Below are 22,099 nucleotides of genomic sequence, written 5' to 3'. Positions count from 1 at the left end.
GATGCAGCCTGACACAGACACAAAAAAAACATGAAAAACAGCACAAGGTGTTGACCTGGCCTCTAAATTTATTAGATCCCAGCACCTGTGGGATGATCCACAAAGGTCCCCTCCCCTCAACCCATAGGACCTAAAGGCCCCCAATAACAACACTCTGTTTCCAGACACCACAGGACACCCTGAGAAAGACAATGTCCATTCTCTGATGAATCACAACTGCTTTGGAGGCACATGGTCATAATGTTATGCCTGATCGGTATAACCCCTCATTAAAACATGCTGTTTTACACTTTAAGTTTCATACAAGACACAAATCTGACACAGCACATCATGTTGCTGTAATTACTATTAACCCAGTATTTTTGCTAATTTAACTCCTGGCAGTAAATATAATTTGCCAAAGTTTTTCTCGCTGGCTGCTTTGGATCAGTGACCGAGCTGTAAAAAGAGGACATTTTATTATCTTATAAAGCTCATATGGTTGATGTGTTAGCGAATGTAAGAACCCCACAGAGCGACATTATCATTCAGCTGCAGTCACGTGTCTGGCCGTGCACTGTAAGCCCATTATTAATTTAGCTTTCAAGGCAAACTGCCATGCCGGATGAGGGGTGACCCGCATCATCACATTGTTTATATAAAAACGAGGCTTGATGCTGCTTTAAGATGCAGTACTGGTACCAGGATCTGCCAGCCACCGACTCTCTGTCTCTATTAGACACAAACCAATGGGGTTGATGAAATTTTTGGGTCTTTTGACATCACATTTGCATCAGCCGCAGAGAGCTTTACAATACTACAAACTATGACGACATGACAATAATAATAAACAAGCAATGAACCATTGTCAGTCCACCTTTCTAATTTATCCCCATGTCTGACATGCAGAAAGCACAAAAAAAACAGCACATTCGCCATCACATGCACTCTCATAGAGCCACCACAGTATTATTTGTTCCTTTGCCGGTGTGAAAATAGATGGTGTCTGCTTGCTGCTGAGGCATTTTTAGCCTGTGGATTAGATGGCGCTCTGTCCAGCAAGCCCTTGGATCGGTCAGTAAGAAGAAGGTCACCTTACCCCCCCCCATCCTCCCCTCTCCTCCCACTCCAGTCATTGATCCATAAACCTGAGAGGCAGCGGAAGCAATGAGACACGAGGACGGGTATACACAGGGAGATGAATTAAGTTAGACAGGTGAAAGGGGAGAAATCAGAGGCGATCAATAAAAATTATACTAGCTGAGGAAAACACAAAACAAATGCGTCTGCCCCTGCAACTTCATGTTTGCCTAATCCCAAACCAATCCCGACCCACAAATCACATTTTGTAAAGCACTTTGTCAGCCCCACGACACTTGGTCAATTTTTGGATCAATTCCTCACTTAGTGTGAGTGTTATGTTTTTGGCCTTTTCAGAAAAGAACAAAAGAAATATATGAGAAAAGAAACTGAGATGGATGAGAGAGGGAGGCGCGAGCGTGAGGCGCGAGCGCACCTTTGATCACTTTAAGTCCTTTTACTGCTGCAGGATCCCTGCGCCGGCGTAACAGCCATGATATCGATTCTTCTTTTCAACGCGAAAATTGTGTTATATAAAGTGAGGCGCCGTTCAAAATTCTTCCCAGATTCAAAGAGCAAAGGACTAGTTTTAGATATGTTTTTATTCCAAGTGTGCACACACACAGAGGGAGGGAGAGAGAGAGGAGGCTCGGTAAAGCAGAATGGCTAAAACAGAAATGGAAAATGGAAATCACTGAGTGGAACAGAACCTGACAATGTGGCACTGACAGAAAATAAAAACACCTAAAATGGAATTGACAAAATAACCCACACAACACACTGGCACTTAAAAACGCTCGTTAGAAAAGTATTTTTGAAACTGCATCTCATCTGGAAACGTGTCAGTTCTGGGAAACGCTGCTCCCTGCTTTCGTCGTTTTAGTGATTAATGATGAAAGAACAATGTCGGGTAAACTGAGCCGTTGCCCTAAAGCTATACCCAGATAGTTGTCTCTGAGGTGAACTAAAAGTAAACACTGAAATTAGCCGCGCTAGCTTTTCACTGCAGTAGGATCTATTTCCACCAGCTCCCTGTTCACCTGCATGCACTGGCTTGGTCACATGGGAAAAGTCGCAAGATGCAAGTGGCATCAAATGAAATAGAATAGCAGTGGAAGTCTACAGGCAGACACATAAAGGCATGCAGCCAAAGTGTGCTGCTTTATTACAGAATACAGAAAGAAATCAAAATGGGATGAAACAGATATGGAATAAGAACGAGTGGATATTGACGCAGACTGGAGTGAGAAGCAGGAGGTCTTGTTGGACAAAGTGACTAACCATTAATCAGCGGTAGGTGGGATAATTACAGGACGGGGGAGTGTTTAGAGGACGCTGACACAGCAGCTCATCACTGCATAACTAGCCCCTCAGTTCCTCATATTTTACCACAAGAGAGCTTTTAGCATGCATCTGATGTTTCTGATAGCAGGGAAGACGAGAAAAGGAGGGGAGAATAACTGCAATTAAGAACATACTTAATCTACTCCCACTGATTAATGGAAAAGGCTATCCATTTAAAGGACGCACATCTGAAGTAAAGACAAATCTGCCAGTCGGCTTTATCCCAAAACATCTGCTGGCTTCATTTCTGAGCGTGAGTCTGATTTCAAAGTTCTAAAATTAATTAAAGTCTAGATTTATTTTCATTGTACAAGCTGTCGAATAAGACTTGCCAAGAATAGCAACGCCCTATGAGTACCACACCATATTCATACCAGCCACAGAACAGGAGAAAGAAGATGATGTGAGCATCTTTGAAGGAGCGCTTCAGTCAGTATATGCTTGAAGGGCTCTGTAAATAGCAGGGTCGTTAAATAACAGACACACAGTCAGATCTATAAATTCCCTAATAAAACCAGCAAGAAGACAAGCTGTTCTTTAATCGGTTAAGGTCATAACACTGACTCGTTTCAGAAGGCACCCTAAGATGCTTAAAGAATACATGGAGCACAATTTGAAATTGTGTCATTTAAGTCAGTTAATGTGTGGTAATACCTTGGAAAAGTATTTTGATCCACTCTGTAGGTAGTTAAATAGCAGGATTTATGACAAAATGGAACATAGTGTAGCACAGGTCTTCAACGGGGGTCTGCAAATATTTGGTTGATTAGACATTTTATATATATATATATATATATATATATATATATATATATTTATTTTTTTCATTTTCCTCCACAGATTTAAGTTTCTTTAAATACACATTGACATGAATCCAATTTATGTTAGTAAAGGGATAAATGGACGCAGAAGATGTTGTCTTTCAGTCGGCACGTCACTTATTCAGCGATGCGTGTCGTTTCACACAGAGCACCACACTAGCCGAGACCTGTCAATCTGAACCTCCTGTACACAGTAGGCCCCACCCCTATCGCTGCTGAGCCAATCACGAGGCTGCATATTATACGCTGACTCTGTCAGGTTCCCCACAATTGGTCAAGAGAGCGTATTCAGTCCCCAGGTGAAATCCACACTGCAATATTAGCAAGAGAGAAGCTAACAGTGCAGCTCGCATGGCCAGCGTACTGTGTATTACTTTAATAGCTTAATATCGAATGCAAAATTATAATAATAAGGTATATTTTAATAAACAGCACTAGTTTAATATAGAACACATATGGTAGGTAGGGGGTCCCTACTTAATCTCTCCACCAGTTTGTTGGTCCTTGGCCTAAAAAACGTTGAAGACCCCTGTAGGACAGCACTCAAAATTATGTTTTCATGATTTCATAATACATTTCAACTGTAGCAACAAACTGTGAAATGTTGTGACTGTGTTTTGTATTTGCTGCTGTCTGTCTTATCCAGGATCTGCTTGGAAAGGAGGTTCTTAATCTCAGTGGGATGTTCCTGGTTAAATTAAAGTTTAATGGAAAAAAAAAAGAAATTCTGTTGGTGTAGAAAGAGTCCTAGATAGAGGGCGTTTATCTACACTAAGTACACAATCTTTGGACGTTTGTTCTTGGTAAGTAGTTGGACCTCTGCCACAGAGCCCATCATGTTCTGCTGCCATTTTTGTGCATTTTGTTTCCCAGAATAGACAAACTACAATTGGCTTTGGAGAGGGCATTTTGTGATTTTATAATGTGTATGCCACTGTCAGTTTGTCTACACATTTGGAAATAGATGCGTTTTCAATTAGTTGTAATTCACAACCTCACCACTAGATAGCACAAAATCACACAAACTGATCCTTTAAACAAACTGAACTGAATTAAGAGTTTATTAAGATCTAAACTGGTGATGAGCTGATACAACATTAGCTTGGTTTCAGTCCAGTTTTAAATTATTTAAATACATTTAATGTTGTATCTATTGATGGGTGTTTCCACCAGTTAGAGAAAAATAATTTAGATGGAAAAATACCTATTTTTTTCTAGATATTTTCTACTTTCATCAGACAGACGGCAGGAAATTAAAGGAGAGGAAAACAACACAATGAAGATCATCAGGTATCTTTAATTAATGAAATCTCTGACTCGTGAGGATGTTATTTGCTTAATTGATGAATCGTTTCTCTTATATGAACAGGAAATATTACAGAAATCACTCCAGAGTGATTAGATTTGGATTGATACCTCCAACAGGAGATTTACGGTCTGCTCTTACTAACCCATGTGGATATATGACACGTCTATTTATCATGATTTTTATTGAGCTTTTATGTTAATGCATTTTTATCGTGTTTGTATTGTTTTTATGGCACATTTTTTATTGTGTGTCTTTACTGCAACCGTGCCCACAAGGCTGCTTTTCCCCGTTCAGGATAATAAAAGTTGATGGCATGAATTGTGACCAATAAAGCACTTTAAGGTGTAAAGTGTTGATGTTTCGACGCATCAACATTAACACGATTTCAACAGCCTTAGAGTTTGATGTGCGCCATGTTGCAGTGACTGAAATCCTCCTTTGAATGGTTTTTAACCCGACTCTTACACATCAGTCATCCCGCGTGCTGCAGCCAAAGCTCTCATTTGTGCGCGAGGCACGCTTGAAAAAAGGTGCAATTGGAGCACATTGATTTTTTCCTCATGTTAAAAAGCTTTTATTGACATGGCATTTTCTCACCAGAAAGGTTACGGCAGAGGAGAGAGGAGAAGGAGGGAGAAGGTGAAACGTAAAGAGATGCAGCGCGACGGCTCAGAGCTTCCTGTAAATTCACCCCACTTTAGCCCACTTTAGCGGGTGTGCTTTCCTTTCAAAGTGCACAGTATGGCTCTTTTCAGTGCACACACACACACAAAGACACACAAGGGGAGACGCAACTCTGAAAGTCTCAAAATTCTGAGAGAGTAAAGAGAGAGAGAGACAAAGAGAGAGAAAGGGGAAATAACTGAGGCACTATGCTTCTTTGAACAGAATAGAGAGGAAGGGTGGAGAAAGATTCAAGAACATCTTGTGTTCAGAGCTCAAATGAATGTTGTGAAACACCGAAAAACAAGCAGACTCGAGAAGAAGGCGGACGAGTCTGGAGCTCCTCATCACCTTTAAAGATTCCCTGGTAATGATAATCTCTTCGCGAAACGTCGTAATTTCTCCATAAAAAGTCATAAAGCTTCATGGCGGCCTCGTCTCTGGAGAGCCAGGCGACGCCTTTCTGCTGACACAGCACTAAATCACCACAGCCCTCCTCCCTCCTCCCCTCGCTCTGTTTTTAATGGAAAAACACACTCACCACCCCTTCACCTAATTTCCCACCAGCTCTCCCCATTTGTTTTATTATTATTATTCTTTTTTAAATTATGCTTATCACTTTCAAATAGCTCCCACACAATCAATACGCTGCTTATGAGCGCACAAGCAGCTCCGTGAAAATGTGTATTCGTTTAACACAAAAGGGTAAAAAAAAAAAAAGAATTGTTACTAGAGTTTTCGGAGCAACATTACAAAACTCTGCTCACTGCGACACCACTCGGACTCAAATTGTCTTTCCACAGATTTACTTCATGTATTGTACATCTACTGATGGTGCAGTTACTTACATAAACAAACTATATTATATATGTGATGAAAGTTAAGTCGATTCCAACTATTCTCTGATTACAAACTAATACATAGCAGAAAGTAATGCTTTGCAGCTTACTGATGGAGAGATCAAGTATGTGTTCTATATTAAACTCAGTCTAGTGTTGTTTATACATATCCATTATTATTATTATCACACTGTTAGCATCGCTTCGGCTAATTTTGCAGCGTGCATCTGGGATTTCACCTCTGGACTGAATAGGATCACGGTCAATCATGGGGAACCTGACAGAATCAGTGTGTAATATACAGCCTTGTGATTGGGTCAGCAGTGATGGGGGCGGGGTCTACCGTGTACAGAAGGCTTTGATTGACAGGTCTGGGCTAGTGCAGCGCTCTGTGTGAAACTGTGTTGTATCACTGAATGAGTGAAGCGCTGAATGAAAGATGACGTCCTCCACGTCCATTTATTCCTAAAATGCGTTGGTTTTGTGTTAATGTGCATTTAAACAAATTTAATTAAACAATATATGAAAAATGTCTAATCAAGGATTTCGCAAACCCCCTCCTGCAGACCCCCTGCTGAAGACCTATGCTTTACAGCAATGAAATTTATGTTCTTGACCTGAACAGATATGATGAGAACAGACAGCCTATGTCCTACATACTGTGCGTTGCAGGTAAGTGTAAAAATAGGCTGCAACTCAGCACCATCAATAGCATTCAATAATACTCAAAAGTGGCCTGATTCCTGAATCGATTCAAAAGCGATTTATAAAGTTTTGAACTGATTAATCATAATTATCACTGTTTCTTCTTTTCGATTCGATTCTGACTTTGCAATTTAAAATAGTAAACTGCAGTGTCGGTTAGAAGTAATATAACTATTACTTGTATTCGTACAAAGAAAGATCCCTGAGGAAACAAAGAAGTATTTTGCTTTTACAGTAAATTGTTTTTGCAGCTTAAACTTGAAGTGTAAACTCAACTGTCTAAAGTTAAACGCCTTTCTAGTAGAAATTCAAGGCATTGCAGCATAGTTCCATCATTGCTCTGCAAATTGCATGTGTAACCAGGTCAAAAGAAAAAAGAATAGAAATGCAGTATTTCTCTGAAGTCTCTCTCTCTCCGTGCAGCTGATGACGACTTTGACAATAAACTTCACCAGTAAATTGTCGGCCTCCTCCTCTCGGTTACTGCAGGGCGTTCTGGTCTGTTCTCTGCTAGCGTTGCCGGATGCATTTTCAGATGAGTGAGACGAGTATTGCTTTTGTGGTTTTTTAAGGACTCACTCACATATTTGCACGTCACGGTAGAATGGCTTTTATCTCCCTTTTTAGTCAGAATTGAAATAGGCGTCTGCTGTTTGGTAATGTTCAGGTCTTAGAGGCAAAAACAAAGAACGCTGACAACAAACTTAACAGTGAGAAAGTTGCCATTAAGAGATGTGTAAAGTGTAAATAATGTGTTTACACTAATTGGACATAATGTTAATGTGAAGATAGTCGCTGCTTTCTCTTATTGCACACTAATAGTAGTAGTGTAAAGAGCTAAGGCTGCATGCTATAAATACGCAGCTTGAGGTTTTCCTGTGTTTTATTAAATCTTGAGTGAGACAACGATCAAAGCTTAAAAATGTGCTGCGACGACACACGAAATGCACCCGAGGGGGGTTTTCTATTTATTCACCACTGCATGACACCACGTACTGTACGCATGTGCTAAACGTCACACCGGCTGAGGTCACGCTATCAGTTGAGAGGGGCCACCAGTCATTGATAAGGAGTTATGGACAGCTACAGAAAAATTGATGAGGTCACTCACATCTGATGTCAGAGTCTCTTTGAACAGACACAGCGGTCGGTGCGCTCCCATGGGACAACATCAAGGCCAGCGCCACTCACCGAAGAAGACTGCAAAGATGTGGTGGATCATCTGAACTGAATATCTACTGAACTATGGATTGAGTTATAGTGACGATATGTGAGGCTTTACGGCCGTGGCTTTGTCCCTGAAATAATTTACTTGGCCGTTGTGGTCCAAAGTCAGTATATTAATATGAACAGGTAACATTTTATCAGGTCCACCATCTCAGCTTTGCTCCTACTGGGATGCTTATATCTATAATTAGCACAAAACAGTGAATTAGGGGTTAATGGAGTAAAACACATCAAATATTAATTGCGTCCTCTGGTCGAGACCTCAAATGTCTTTACTTCAACCATTCGTGACAATCCATTCAATATTTGTATTTTACCACGGACCACAAATGTCACCTTGTTGAGAAATAGGCAGGAAGTCACCGAAGCCAAGTGACAAATATTTGTGCAAAAGTTCAGTCCATCCATTACCATTGCACTCTCGGCCAAAGTGTCCCACTGACAGATTGCCATCGCATCTAACGGCGCCGCCTGTGAGGCTAAAAAGTTGGAAGAGATTAGATAGTCCGCTTCCTCCTGAGATGCCAGATGGTAGATTAAGAGTCAAAGATGAGAAGTGACACAGTTACTGTGCGACAAAAGTAGACAGAGGGCAGCAAGAGTGGTGTTTTCCTTGTCTCATAAGCACGCTGGGTTTTATTCAGCAGCGTGACATGAAATTTGAGCTGAGCACATTTAAATTGATGCACTGTGAATATATAAAAGACAACTGGGACAAAGCACATCAGAAAACGAAAGATATATATATACCCTGTATACTGTATTATATGAAACAAAACCTACACCAAATAGAGTGTGACCTTCAGACTGACGGCTCTGACTCCTCCTGATGTGGAGGATGAAAGAGAATTTTCAAATCACCGCGGCTGCTGATGTCTTCGCCCGTCTGAAAACACCATTGTGTCCATTTAAAGCAGATCCGAGGATTAAGTTCAGAAATCACACTGAGGGGAAGATCAAATATCCTACATCCACAACAATAACCTGCGCTGAGCCTGCTCTTAAATATATTCTCTCGTACCGAAATCCCTAATCTCATCGGGATGTTACATTCAATCTCTGAACTCTCTACGTTGGATTCGGCCTTAATGCAGAGCTCAAAAATAATAATAAATAAAAAAAAAGAAAAGCCTGACTATCAGTTTCTCTCAAGTGATTCTTGTCCATGATGACGCTGCAGACTGTCAAAGCATCTGACGGCGAGCGTGGTTTATGCTCATGATGCTGAACAAATCACTTGGGTTTAAAGAAAAGTTTATTGCTGATAAGTATGGCCGTCTTTTTACTCCCAGTCTCTCTCTTTCTCACACACACACACACACACTTCTCACCTCGTCAGCGTTTGCGCAGCCTCCCACACTGCAGCATTAAAAGTGACAGATGTGAACTGTTAGCTGCGTGTGACAGATGCTTCAGATCTCTGGACAAGACAGATGGACGAGTGCGGAGCAAATCACCTGTTTGATCGCATGCATAATTTAAACGGGCTGAAGGTGAGCCAAAAACCCCAAATATATACGACTATACATCTAAAGATCCCAGGAGGCTGCGGAGTTCATTATCACCTCCAAGAGTTGTGGACAATAAACACGGTGATTTGCTATTATTTAGGCTCCCGTCTTGGTTAGTGCCAGAGAAAAGCTCATGAAAAGATTTATAGAAGGGAGGTTTATTTATACTGAAGGTTGCGTGATTGGTTTTAGCATTTGTCTGATTTCTTGGACAGTTGGAGGTAAAGACAAAGGTACCACTGTCACATCTGTGTGACGTAAAGCTGCAGCACATCCTAACTTAGCATAAAGGCTAAAATAAGGGGGAAATACACCGTTCAGGCGCAACATTATGACCGCAGAGAGGAGAAGTAATTAACATTGACAGTCTTGCAACAATACATTCTGAACAATGTTTGAACCTGGTGTTCATTCATGTGGATGTTCCTCAGACATGTACCACCCACCTGGACTGGACCAGACACCCCCACCCCAAAGCAATGACAATCCTTGATGGCAGCAGCAGGATTCAACCTGACACAAGAACACACACACAAACATAAAATACAGCATAAGGTGTTGACCTGGCCTCCAAATGCAAGTATCTCTGGGATGATCCACAGAGGCCCCTCCCTTCAACCCAACACTGTGTAGCCAGACACCACAGGACACCCCTCAGAAGGCCCATGTCCATTCTCTGATGTTTTGGAGGCACAAGGGAGACCTACACAACATTAGGAAGGTGGTCATAATGTTATGCCTGATCAGTGCAAAGCTCAAAAATGGACGAAGGAGTTGAAGGTGAGTGGAGCTGAGGTGGGCGGTTAACACCTTGGCACACAGCCATTGACAACGGATGAGGGAACCCACCGACCTGTCATCTAAAGTTCACAGAGCTCTACGGGGACCGGTTCAGTTTTAGAGTCAGCATCAAGTGGTCAAACACAAAAACACCTACTGACGCTACACTTTCTGCCTTCATTTCTCTTCTCTGGCTGTTGCCACTTGCATTTAACCTGGCTCATAGGTTTCCACATCTGTCCCTTCATTCTTGTCTGATTTCTTTATCAACTATCAAATTCCACCCGCTGCTTTAAACGTGTTTGTTTAAGTTGCACCACAACCATTAGCTGCGTTTCAAACTAAAAAGCGATACTTGTGAAATTTCAGTAAAGCACAATTGCTCCTTGCACACGTTTCCACTGAAAGGCGTTTTGAGAATAAGCCGTAACTCCTGTAAAGTCTCGTCTCGTGAGGAACATGTGACCCTCTGCTTCATCTCCAGTGACGCCGGTGATGGGGAGTTGAGGAAAAAAGGTGTTTCCATAGCACTTTTACAATAAGCTTTCATATCGATACGTCTGAAAAGCCACCTCACAAGAGTGTAAGAGTGTTTTAGTGATATCTGAGAGATGTTTTTTTGAAATGTAGGTGTTATCATTACCAGTTTTTTATTGTGATATTTAGGTTTTTCGTATTTCAAGGGAAAATGCAGCAACTATTGCACCTTTCATTCATAATCAGTCAGCTGTTTGTGTTGAAATCAAGTTAAGCAAGTGTTTCCCAATATGTATAAATATTTGTTTAATACCTTCTGCCCATTAACACATACCTTTAACAGTAAGGTTTAAACCAAAACCTCTCCTGTGGGTTGTTTTCCGCACTATGTATGGGAGCAATTTGCTCTCTAGCCGTCAAGAGGCCTCTGAGGCCGACGGCACGTTCCCATATTCAGCCCCTGCTGCTGGAAAAGCAGTGAAACGGGAAGTAAACCACCCGACAGCATCCGAAGGCTGTTTGAACACCCGTCTTTTTCTCTCAGGCGCTCTCTCTCTCTCCAAGGACACTTTCGGCGAGGTCTCCCTGCAACTCCCTCTGCTTCCCGAGCAGTCGACTCCAGTTAGGATTTATTGGATTTCTGGCAGCATCTCCCGTCTTACCGTCATAGCTAAAAGGGAGGTTTTTCTTTCCACCTCCTCAGTGTCAATCACAGCGCGATATCGCGGCAGTTTACACGTCACACACGCAAAACACAACAAGAAGGGAAAAACCCGTACCTGTGTGTTTCGGAGCAGGTTTCCGGGAGACTGCGGGATCCTGGAGGGGTTTCCAGCTGCTCCCCTGAAAAATGTAAAAAAATGTGTTAACGTTCAGTTTTTATCACAGCACTGACCAGTTTGATCAGGACGCTTCACCCCATCTGTTATCTTCCAGCTCCCAGCTTGTGCTATCTGGGTGAGGCTGTGGAGCGATGGAGATAACAAACTAAGAATAAAATGTATATTCAGTATGCAAAACAGTATCTAAAATCTATCTAGATCTATGTAGAGTTTGAATATGTTAATCAGTTCACAATATTTGACTCAAAATTATAATTATCACTATGTGAACTAGACAGTAAATTAAGACTGAACACTTCCCCATTTGATTATCAGAGGACTGAATCTGTTCAGTCACTGGTGCAATAGTTAGCCGGCTATAGACGCAGAGCAGCAACACACTTTCTAATAAACGTCTAAAAATGTATAATAACTTAATGAAAAATGACACAGATTTACTAAATTTACAGGGTCATCATCCAAAATTAAATAATAAATATTAATGTATAGTTGGAAACTTCTGTGTCTGTACATGTTCAGTTGCATGCTTGCTTGGAAACACGCGTTATTTTTTAAATTTATTTTTATATTATATATTATATTATATTATATTATTTTTATATTTTTTATTTATTATTATATATTCCTTCCTCGAGATACAATGAAAGAATTTATACTCCCAACTTGACCTGTTATTCTCAAAATAATGTTATTTGTACTTTCTTCTGGTTTCAGTGTTGCCCTTTAATAAAATGATTGGCTTTGCTTTTTATTTCATTAATTTAAATACATTTAAATAAATAATAATAATAAAAAAAGACTCTCCGCCATCTTACCTGTAATTAATTTGTTATATTTAAACCGACTGAACACACACACACACACTGTACAGATGTGCATATTTCTATTATCAATCCCAGGTAGTGAGGCGGTACATTCTACTCCACGCTGTTAAATATTTGGAAACGCTCCACCTGTGTGGCAGCTTTGATTTTCATAAAAGCAGCAGAAAGTGATTTTTTTTTTTTTTTTTTAATCATTATTAGTTCTGGCAGCTTCTCTCCTCCTCTATAAGCTGCCGACTGAGTCCTGAGAGAGGAAAGCTGCTGTGGAGCGGAGATAAGGCTTCCACCTGCCAGCTACACTCATCGCTGCGATTGTGGGCTTGAGAGTGTGTGTTTGTCTGAGCCGTCCCAGGTCCGCCAAGATAAATGGCTCCTGGGAACCCAACCGTAAAAATCTGAGCTGCACTAAACAGCCAGCAGAGATCAGACCGAACTTTAAAAAACAAACAAACAAAAAAAAAAAAATGTTTTTCCGAAGAGTTTAGGATATAAAACAGATCTGTGGATATTTTCTCACAATGACGAGAAACGTTCTAATTGTTTATAACTTTTAATCTTGTAATTATGACATAGTCTATCTATCTATCTATCTATCTATCTATCTATCTATCTATCTATCTATCTATCTATGTCACCTTTCTCATAAAATGAGAAAACATGTTGTCTTTACTAGTCAGTGTCAATTAGAAATTATAAAAATGATTCATTTATGTATTCGCTCATTCGGTGAGGACAGTGGAAACACTTGGTACAAATATATGATGTTGCTTCAATATGGCGGATGTAGCAAGAAGCTAATGTCCATCCATAGTCCTCAAACATTGGGAAACTTACTTTACATAAACATAAACATAGCAGCATGGACTATTAAATGTAAAGCCAATACTATGAGGTAAAAAATAAATAAAATAATTTCTCATAACTGGGAGGTAATGGGTCCTAACTATGAGGAAAAACAGGTTAAAACAAATGTAAAATAGCATCCCTAGAGGTTAAACCAAACTAATGCTTGTGCAGTTATTCTGTGCAAAGTGGAGCAGCTACTACAATTTAGCAGCATCCTGACTGCTTTTAACGCCCTCTGTGCTGGTGTTACCCACGCCTGTGTCACTTCCTTGGTGCAGAACGCTGCAGCTCATCATTTTACAAGAACATGCAAACTGTACTGGCCTCCCATCACTGGCTCTATGCAAGTAAAGTATGTACGTGACATACATAAAGTGCGCTTTATGTAAAGTATGACTCCATCATGCTGCAGCCCCTAAACCCTGGAACAGTTTTCCTCAGCGTATTGTAGGCTGGCCCAGACTGTGCCTGTTTTTCCTTCTCATCCTATCTTCTACCGCTGCTTATCCTCATTAGGGTCGCGGGGGGTTGCTGGTTCCTATCCCAGCTGTCATCAGGTGAAAGGCGGGGTTCACCCAGGACAGGTCGCCAGCCTATCGCAGGGCTAACACATAGACAGCAAGGAGGTCCGTCTTTGTGGGAGAAAACCGAAGTACCTGGAGAAAACCCGTGTAGACACAGGGAGAACATGCAAAGTCCACCCAGAAAGACCCAAGTCAAACCTTGACCTTCGTGCTGAGAGGCATCAGTCGTAACCACAGAGCCACTTTGAATTTAGCTTTATTTTAACCTCTTCATTTGTTTGTGGGTTGACTGTTTATATATATCTCTTATACAGCATGTTTTTATTAACATGCTTTGACTAGTACTAAACCATGTGCTGTTTTTGCCATTGACACACCACAAATCATTTCCACTTTATTTTTCACGTGTAAAGAAGGATCTGGTTGTCTGGTTTTCTCACACACTCCTAAACCACATTATCCTCTGTGTCTACGTTGCAAACCACTCAGGATGTACATTAATTAATATAGTTCGGCTAAGTCTGAAAAGCAGCCGCGTCCCCACGCTTAACAGCACATCTACCCAAACACGGCGTTTCTACTTACGTTCTGCTGACAGACACTCTTTGTTGTCCCTGCGGCTCTCCATTTCTCACGCTTTCTGAGCAAATGACAGGAAGTGTAATGTAGGAAGTGAAGCCGCATCGTGTTGTGTACATGTGTCTCTTCTGCGCCGTCGCCCGCCTCATGCACATGAGTTACGACCAGACTTCGACCAGGGGGCCACTGCGATGGGCAGAGGTGCCGTGTGAGAGCACACATGCGGGTTTAAAAAACCCGACGGGGGAAGGACACGAGCCACAAGTCATGCCTGAGAGAACAAGTGTGTTTGTGTGATCTTGTGCTTCAGAGATGACAAGGGCAGCCGTGACTAAGCTTCTCCTGCTCGTGATCCTCGCCTTCATCATATGCCTCCCAGAATTCTTCACGTCATACAGAGGTGGGTCATCTAAGTGGCTTCAGGTGGACATTTGTCCTTTCCGTCTGTGTGTGTGTGTGTGTGTGTCAACACACGTCATTTCACTTGATTAAGTTCTTCAAAAAGGGGCCAAATCTTCAAGTCGGCTCAGTTTTTAAAGATGTTTAAAACTGAAGTTGAGCTCTAGGCGAAGTGAACTTTATTCTGTGACTTCCTCTTTATGTTGGCTCACTCTGGCACTGTCTGTTGTTCTTTTAGAGATAAAGATCAGACAAAAACATAGCTTCAAACGCCGCTGACTGGCGGCCGCTTTGAAAGCGCTTCCACGTCACGTTGCCCTGCGAACGACGTTCTTTATAAGAGCACCTCGCTCTAACCTTTTTGTCCTGATGCTCGCGTTTGCCATCGGTGCTTTTTCTTTCTCTTTCTGTCTCAATACCTTCCATTTTGAGCTCTTCCTCTGATTTCTGACTTCAAGCACTTTTGTCGTTGCTCCACTATCACGCCTGCTTCTGAACGTCCCTCCCTTCATCCTTTTCAGTGTCAAAGGTGAATCTCATCTGCCTCCCCTACCGACCCTGCCGACAAGGGAACCAGGTGAAGAGGGAGCGAGATGGGAGGACTGGAAATGCTGCAGTTAAAGGACAGGATATGTGCGACCCTACCCAGGCCCCTTACAGAGAAATGTGGGAGCAGGCCTGCGCACAGGATAACCAAACATCAGACGGACTTGGCAAAAACGTGAGCTTGTTCGTGTGTGAAACAGACATGGACATGGCGCAGATGTACAGCAATATCTCATCTTCAGGTACTAACGGGGTTAAGGTGAAAGTTTTCGCCTGGTTCAGTGTGAATCTCACGTCAATTCAAACATGTAATACAAAGAAAACTTAACGAAGAAAGCAACATTTGCACAGTTGTACCTGAGAAGCCTTACGCTTAGTTAATCCTACCCTTTCTTATTAATTCCTGTGTTTATTCCTTCCTGTGTTTTTTTTTCTTCTCACATCCTCATACACATGTATATTTAGACATATTTAGGTCCTCCATCTTTTTTTAAAATTTTTATTGTGCAGGCACAAAGAGGTTTTAAATTTAGTCTTCCCCTCAAATTATAATATCACGCTAGCAGCTGCTGAATTTGACTTTCATGGCATCCAGAGGTTGAATAATCGTCAATTCATCTCGTGAATTTCCATCTAGCGTTTGTCAGTTTGGTTTATTAATTAATTTAATAATGAAATTTTAATCCAGAAAGAAGCTGTTTCGTTTTGGCTTTGGCTTCCCGTCTGCATCACATCCTGATGGATGTTGTAATCTCTAATTATTGACAGTAGATTAGATGAACATGAGTTAATGAACGTTGACGGCTTAACCTAAAAAAAAAACAAACTAAAATGTCTCAGCCCTTTTGCAGCGGAGGCCTGTATCCAGCCAAAGATCTTCAGGTTTTGCACATGTTACGATTAAAGTTTTTACCTGGTTCAGTGTCAATGATCTCATGTCAAATATCACGCTAGCAGCTGCTGAATTTGACATTCGTGGCATCCAGAGGTTGAATCACAGTCATGTTCATCCTTTGAATTTCCATGTACTGTTTATTAATTTGGTTTATTATCTAATCCAATAATGACATTTTGGCTTTGGCTCCCCGCCTGCGTCACATCCTGATGGATGTTGCGGTCTCTAATTATTGGCAGTAGATTAGATAAACCTGAGCTAATTAACGGCTTAACCTAAAAAAAAAAAAAAAAAAAAAAAAATTGGCACAGCCCTTCTGTGGCGGAGGCCTGTATCCAGCCAAAGATTTGCACAGTTTGCAAAACTGAAATTCCTTTCACTTTCTGTAGTCCTGTGAAACAACAGAGTGGCGACTCTTCCCAAGAGAAATGATCACCTCGGCTTAAGACTCTCGTTTAGCTTTAATTCACGTCGTATCATTACGCCAGCTAAGCTTTAGCGGCTTAGTTAGCTTTTAGCTCTAATCGCAGCCTCACATAGAGCTAGCATGGCTGCAGACTCTCCTTTATTGTTTAATTAAATACCAGTGGTTCGTTTCAGGCCTCTGTCTCCCATCAGTGCGTTCATCACTGTCTGTCCATCATCCATCCACAGCTCCCGAGTTTTATCTGGAGGTGTCAGTCGAGATCCAACTCAGCGACGCGGAGACCCTGAATCTCACCTTGTATGGCCACAGTAATCACAGCTCCTTACGCCTACACCCACCTGAGGAGGAGGAGGTGGAGGTGGAGGAGGTGGAGGAGGTGGCGCCGTCGAGGGAGAAGGGTGATGATGAGGGACGGAGCGAGGCATTCTTCTGCTGTCTCCCTCTCCTGCCGGCGTCTGAATCGGCCAATCAAAGCCGCTGTCTCCTTTGGCTCGCCAGTCAAACAGTTTTGACTGCAACAGCAAAGGGGAAGCTGCCATGGAAACGGACGGAGAAAGGTTGGTGTCGGGATGAGGGAGCTGCACTTCCTTTGTTCCCCCATGTGTCCAGCCAGCGTGGCTTTCGCTGTAAGGTGTGATAGGAGACAGAGAGAGGAAGGAACAATGGGAGACAAGGAAATTAGGCGATCGGTTTTCATTTCATTCGGAGAGGCCCCCCTCTCTCTCTCTCTTAAGGTCCACCACAATGGAGAGTCATTTTTTTCAATAGAGCACATTTCCTCTGGTTCATCTTCCCTGGACTCCAATCTCTGCTTTTTGATTTAGCCCCCCCACCTCACTCACCCCAACCTCAGTGCTGCATGGTCTTCTCAAGACTACAGCACAGCTTAAACTACTGTACCTCCACGCCTGTATTGATTTTGGCTTGTTTTCTTTCTGTTCTGCTCTCCAACTCTCCCCGATGCTCAAAGCTATGACTCTGTCATATTTTCCAGTGCGTGTGATTGAAGCTGGAAATCCATCCTGCAATTTTTCACCCCCCTCATTTCCACCAGACGTTTCCCTTCACTCCTCTGCATTATCTGATCTTCATCTTGTTTTTCTCAACTCTTACTCCTCTCTGCGTCTTTGCTTCCTGTTATCACTACCCTCGTCTGATTCCGTCACTTGTCACATCTTCATATCTGGCGACGAACTTATCAACTCACTCGCATATCTCTTTCCATTTCCCTCAAGAGTTTGGCATGGTGTTAACCAAACCGCTAATCATTTGGGCTATTTGAGCTCTAGCGCCGTTCAATCTAAACTCGATCTGTCTGTTTGTTCCCACAGACGAGTGGCGGTGTGTGTTCAGGGCGGTCTGGTTGGCTCTGCTGGGCCTGGTGCTGCTGACGACAGTCACGGTCGTGATTGGACAAATCTACTGGGGAAAACGGTTGAGCAGTAAGACACAGAAAAACCACAGAACTAGAAGTCGCTTTTTTTTTGCTTTTTTTTTTTTTTTTTGCAGCTGACATGAAAATGTTTGTTCTCTTTGTTAGGCAAGTGCAGACTGCGTCAGGCTGGTTACAACACCTCGGTTCAGCAGTTAAACGGTAAACGAGTAAAATGTGTGTCTGAAATTCACACAACACAAAAGACATTTTCTGCTCCTCTTACTTTGATTTCTAACAGCCACAAAGACTCTTTCTCACATCTCTTGTTAAACTCGTGGTGATTAGAGTATTTTGTAATGATCAGTTAGGAGATCTCCGCTATGCATAAAAACACAAAATAAAAAGACAAATATCAGAATTTAAGTAAAACGCGGACCCTGTTTGATGGTCGACATAGCCACAGTGTTATCCCACGCTGGTTTGTAGACCGCTGTTTAGAAACCTTGAGTCCAAAAGTATTTAGGGGAAGTGACAAGTGAAGGTTAACCTCCCGAGACCTGACCTTTTGTTTGCTATGTGTTTTTAATCTCTCCATTTCTCTTATTTGTGATTACTCGGACCTAAGAACTATAAAAACTAAGCTTCGCCTCTGAACTGAAAGTTGTTTTTGAAAAAAATCACATCCCCATGTGTCGACACAGGGATCATTTCACTATTTCAATATTATAATAAAGTACAAAATATAAAACTGTTCATTTTCACGTCTGAACGTGGCTGCGCAAAATCAGAATTGCAAATAATGAAGTCCCAACGTCCTCAATTGAGTACTTGCTAATTAGCTACGTTACAGCTGGTTACCATTGATAGAATTTGCATGTCATATTGAACGATATTAAAAGTTAAGAAGCATAAATGAACAAGTCTCAATTGTAAAATGTGATGAGGTTTCGTACCTTGTCCACTTTTGTTATGCGACCGTCTGCAGAATGAATCCGCTGAAATGAAAGGATAAACAATTAAATCAAGCAGAATAATCTGCCACAAACCTAAAACTTAATGTCCCCATATGAGGACGCGGGGTCTCAGGAGGTTAAATCTGACTGAGAAAACATCAGAAATCAGTCAAACCAGACATGCACTCAAATGGTTTCGCTTCTGATCAGTGTGCCTAATTTAGCTAATAATGTCATAATGACTCGTGGGAAATAAAAGAAAAAGGAAAAAAAAAAACACTGGCTTGGTATTTCATGACAACACTTGAATCAGAGTACGTTGGAGGCTACTCTGAAGCCAGCGCCTAGTGCCTATTTCTGGCATTACACTTTTCAGCCCCGATGACTCCATCCATCTTTTATATACACACTGGCAAATGATATCAGAAACCACCGGGTGCACAAAGAGTATCAAAATTTGCAAAAGTGAGAGTGAAACTGAGTCAGACCGTCTCTCGTTCTGCAGCTGTTTTACACGTCTTCCTGCTCCTGGATTATGACAGATTACTTTCTCGTATAAAAGACGAGGCAATATTACAACCAACATAGTGCCTCACTCTGTAAGTTCATGATCTATAGATATAAAGATCGGCCCATTCTTATCGTAAACCAGAAAAGATCTCCAAAGATAATTAGGCAGTTAACCTGAATGGTTTCCTAATATTTCTTATCGCGTCACAGTTGTGTCATGACTTTCTGTGAAGCACAGCTGACTGTCACTTCTCAGAAGTAGGACGTGTAGGATGTAGGATGTAGACACAGACTTAATGATTCACTCCGCTTCCTGGCGACTATGTCTGATGCACACTGTATGTTTCTGATCTTATTTCATTCTAGACCGTGAGAAGCAAACAGAGACGATCACTCCCAACGGTACATTTCACAACAATATTTATTTCATATTTTTGACATGTTATATTATCTTAATAACAGTTTGTTATTGACCAACAGGGAGAGAGATCCACTCGCATGGGTTTCGGTCGTGGACAGGTTGGTTCCTGAATGCAAACGTAATCAATTTAAATTATGTGATCGATCAGCTGTTTCACTCCACTGATAACTTTTTCTTTTTTTATTCAAGGAACCATTCTCTCACCTATTCCTGAAGTTGACAGTCAAAGTAAGGACACACTCCCACTCACTCTGAAAAAATTAGCCTGATTACAACATTATTACCGTTTCTGTGAGTTTCCATGTGTCCTCTCCTCCGATTTTTCAGATGACATAGAAACTCTGCTGGATGGAAATGTCGACCACTGCTATACAGGTAAACTGGAGCAATCATACCAGTCTGAAAGGGGAAAAGTCACCGTGTGATTTGTTTGTCACCACAGATGAGCACAAACAGAAATAACTCTGTTAAGAAGCAAAATGATACATTCAAAGAATAACTAAAACGTGCACACGATCCGGTGTGTTTCTTTCATGAGTTCTAACAGACGAGATGAAATCAGAAACCATTCGTAAAGCTTATCTCTTAACATTTGAATGGGACATACTGTGACTTTTTTCCATACAATATAAAATGTTACAGTGGTGGACGTTCCTATTGAACATGAACAGCAATGAGATGATTCAAACTATGAGATAAACACGGTGTAAAAGAGCACAGCTTCAGACCAAGTCTTTAAATATTTCTGTCAGCTTGTCACATATTTATTTACACGTTATCTGCCTGCACCGACGAACTCCAGTCGTCTCCGTAAACGTACGCACTTGCTGCCATTTTACTTCGTTTGTATTAAAGGCATTTAACGTACTCCAGCATAGGAATTAACAAGGTTCCAGGGAGACACTGTGCAGTAGTTTAACGCAAAGGTCTTCAACATGCGACCCCTAGTGGGTCCGCGGAGGTACTGCAGGAAGGTCGCAAAATCTTTGGTTGATTGGATATTTTTTATATATTTTTTAAAAATATCCCCCCTCCTCCTGTACACAGTAGAACCCGCCCCTATCACTGCTGAGCCAATCATGAATCACGTCAGGTTCTCCGCAATTGGCCGAGAGCCCGTTCAGTCCCCAGGTGAAATCCCAGATGCACGCTGCAATATTAGCAGAAGAGAAGCTAACAGTGCAGCTCACTCCCATCAGTCAACTCAGAATCAGCCGATTCAATGTCCCTATTACATTTAGTTACCAGTCAGGTGTGTTTATGTTTATGTTAGTTGCACAGCGACACTACAGCGCATGTTTGAAATGAAAAAAATAAATACATAAAATAACATTAGAACCTGTTTATTATTTGATTAGCTTAATACTGAATGCAAAATGATAATAATGCATATTTATAAATAGCACTACGGAGTTTAATATGGAACAAATATAGTAGGTCTGCTGATAGCAGACAAACTTAGTGCATGTACCGCTAGTAACAAAGGTACAGATAGAAAAACATTCATTCTCATATAGTACAACTTGCAATTTAAAGAATGAATCCTTACGTCACACAACGAGGAGGTAGCGAGAGGCGTCTCGTTGTAATTCTTGTAGCTGCAGACGTTTCTACCGTTCACTCCTCCTTCAAAGGCTACAGGCTTCCTGTCCATCAGAAGAGAGCGGGCTTTAAAGGAGGGAGCTTTAAAAAACTCAGAGCTAATGTCACCTTTTTTTCTTTTTTTCCCCCAAGTAGAGGGTGAACCGAGGGGCTGCAAATCCGGCAGTATGAAATAAACAATGATTTTTTTTCTTTAACTCTATGGAGTCTTAGCATAAAAATATAGAAATGAGCAAAATAAATCCAGCTTTCTATTCACATTAACACAAATCCTCTCAAACTGAGCATTCAAGCATTCAAACACTCCACAGGGCACCTTAAAGTAAAAATATATGTCACTCGATTGTAATGTTATTTTCTGTGCACCATACGTCTAGTCATTGTTATCGTACAGGAGAATCAGTCTGGTTTAAGCCTGAAAGAATGAACTGCATCAGAAAATTAAACACCACATGTGTTAATTGCCTTTATTTCTTTCCTTGTTTGTCTGAAGCAAATCTCCACCATCGAGCCCATTCCTCCACCTCCTCGGTCACAGAGGAGCAGCCGTAGGATCACGTAAATGATCAGAAGCGACTGTATCGACTTCACCGTGAAAATAAAAATGTCTGACACACCCCA

At 41.5% G+C, this 22,099-nt stretch overlaps 2 protein-coding genes across 2 annotated transcripts in view; one reads left to right on the top strand and one right to left on the bottom strand.

Annotated features, from left to right (window-relative positions):
• The window catches only part of klhl5 (kelch-like family member 5), a 59,340-nt gene extending 44,835 nt beyond the window's left edge, over positions 1–14,505 (bottom strand). The window contains 2 exon segments of the mRNA XM_047577355.1: positions 11,515–11,578; positions 14,357–14,505. Of these exon segments, the coding sequence (XP_047433311.1) occupies positions 11,515–11,578; positions 14,357–14,505 (213 nt within the window).
• LOC125003426 lies at positions 14,504–22,099 on the top strand. The gene is made up of 10 exons (XM_047577361.1): positions 14,504–14,750; positions 15,271–15,537; positions 16,845–17,174; positions 17,949–18,059; positions 18,158–18,211; positions 19,822–19,857; positions 19,936–19,974; positions 20,066–20,104; positions 20,204–20,251; positions 21,972–22,099. Exons 1-10 carry the CDS (start codon positions 14,663–14,665, stop codon positions 22,028–22,030), a joined length of 1,071 nt encoding a protein of 356 aa, XP_047433317.1. The 5' UTR covers positions 14,504–14,662; the 3' UTR covers positions 22,031–22,099.

This window comes from Mugil cephalus, chromosome 2, assembly GCF_022458985.1.
Source record: "Mugil cephalus isolate CIBA_MC_2020 chromosome 2, CIBA_Mcephalus_1.1, whole genome shotgun sequence".
Classification (NCBI taxonomy): Eukaryota; Metazoa; Chordata; class Actinopteri; order Mugiliformes; family Mugilidae; genus Mugil; species Mugil cephalus.
Note: the sequence above shows the minus strand (reverse complement) of the source record. Positions and strands in the feature narration are given on the sequence as shown.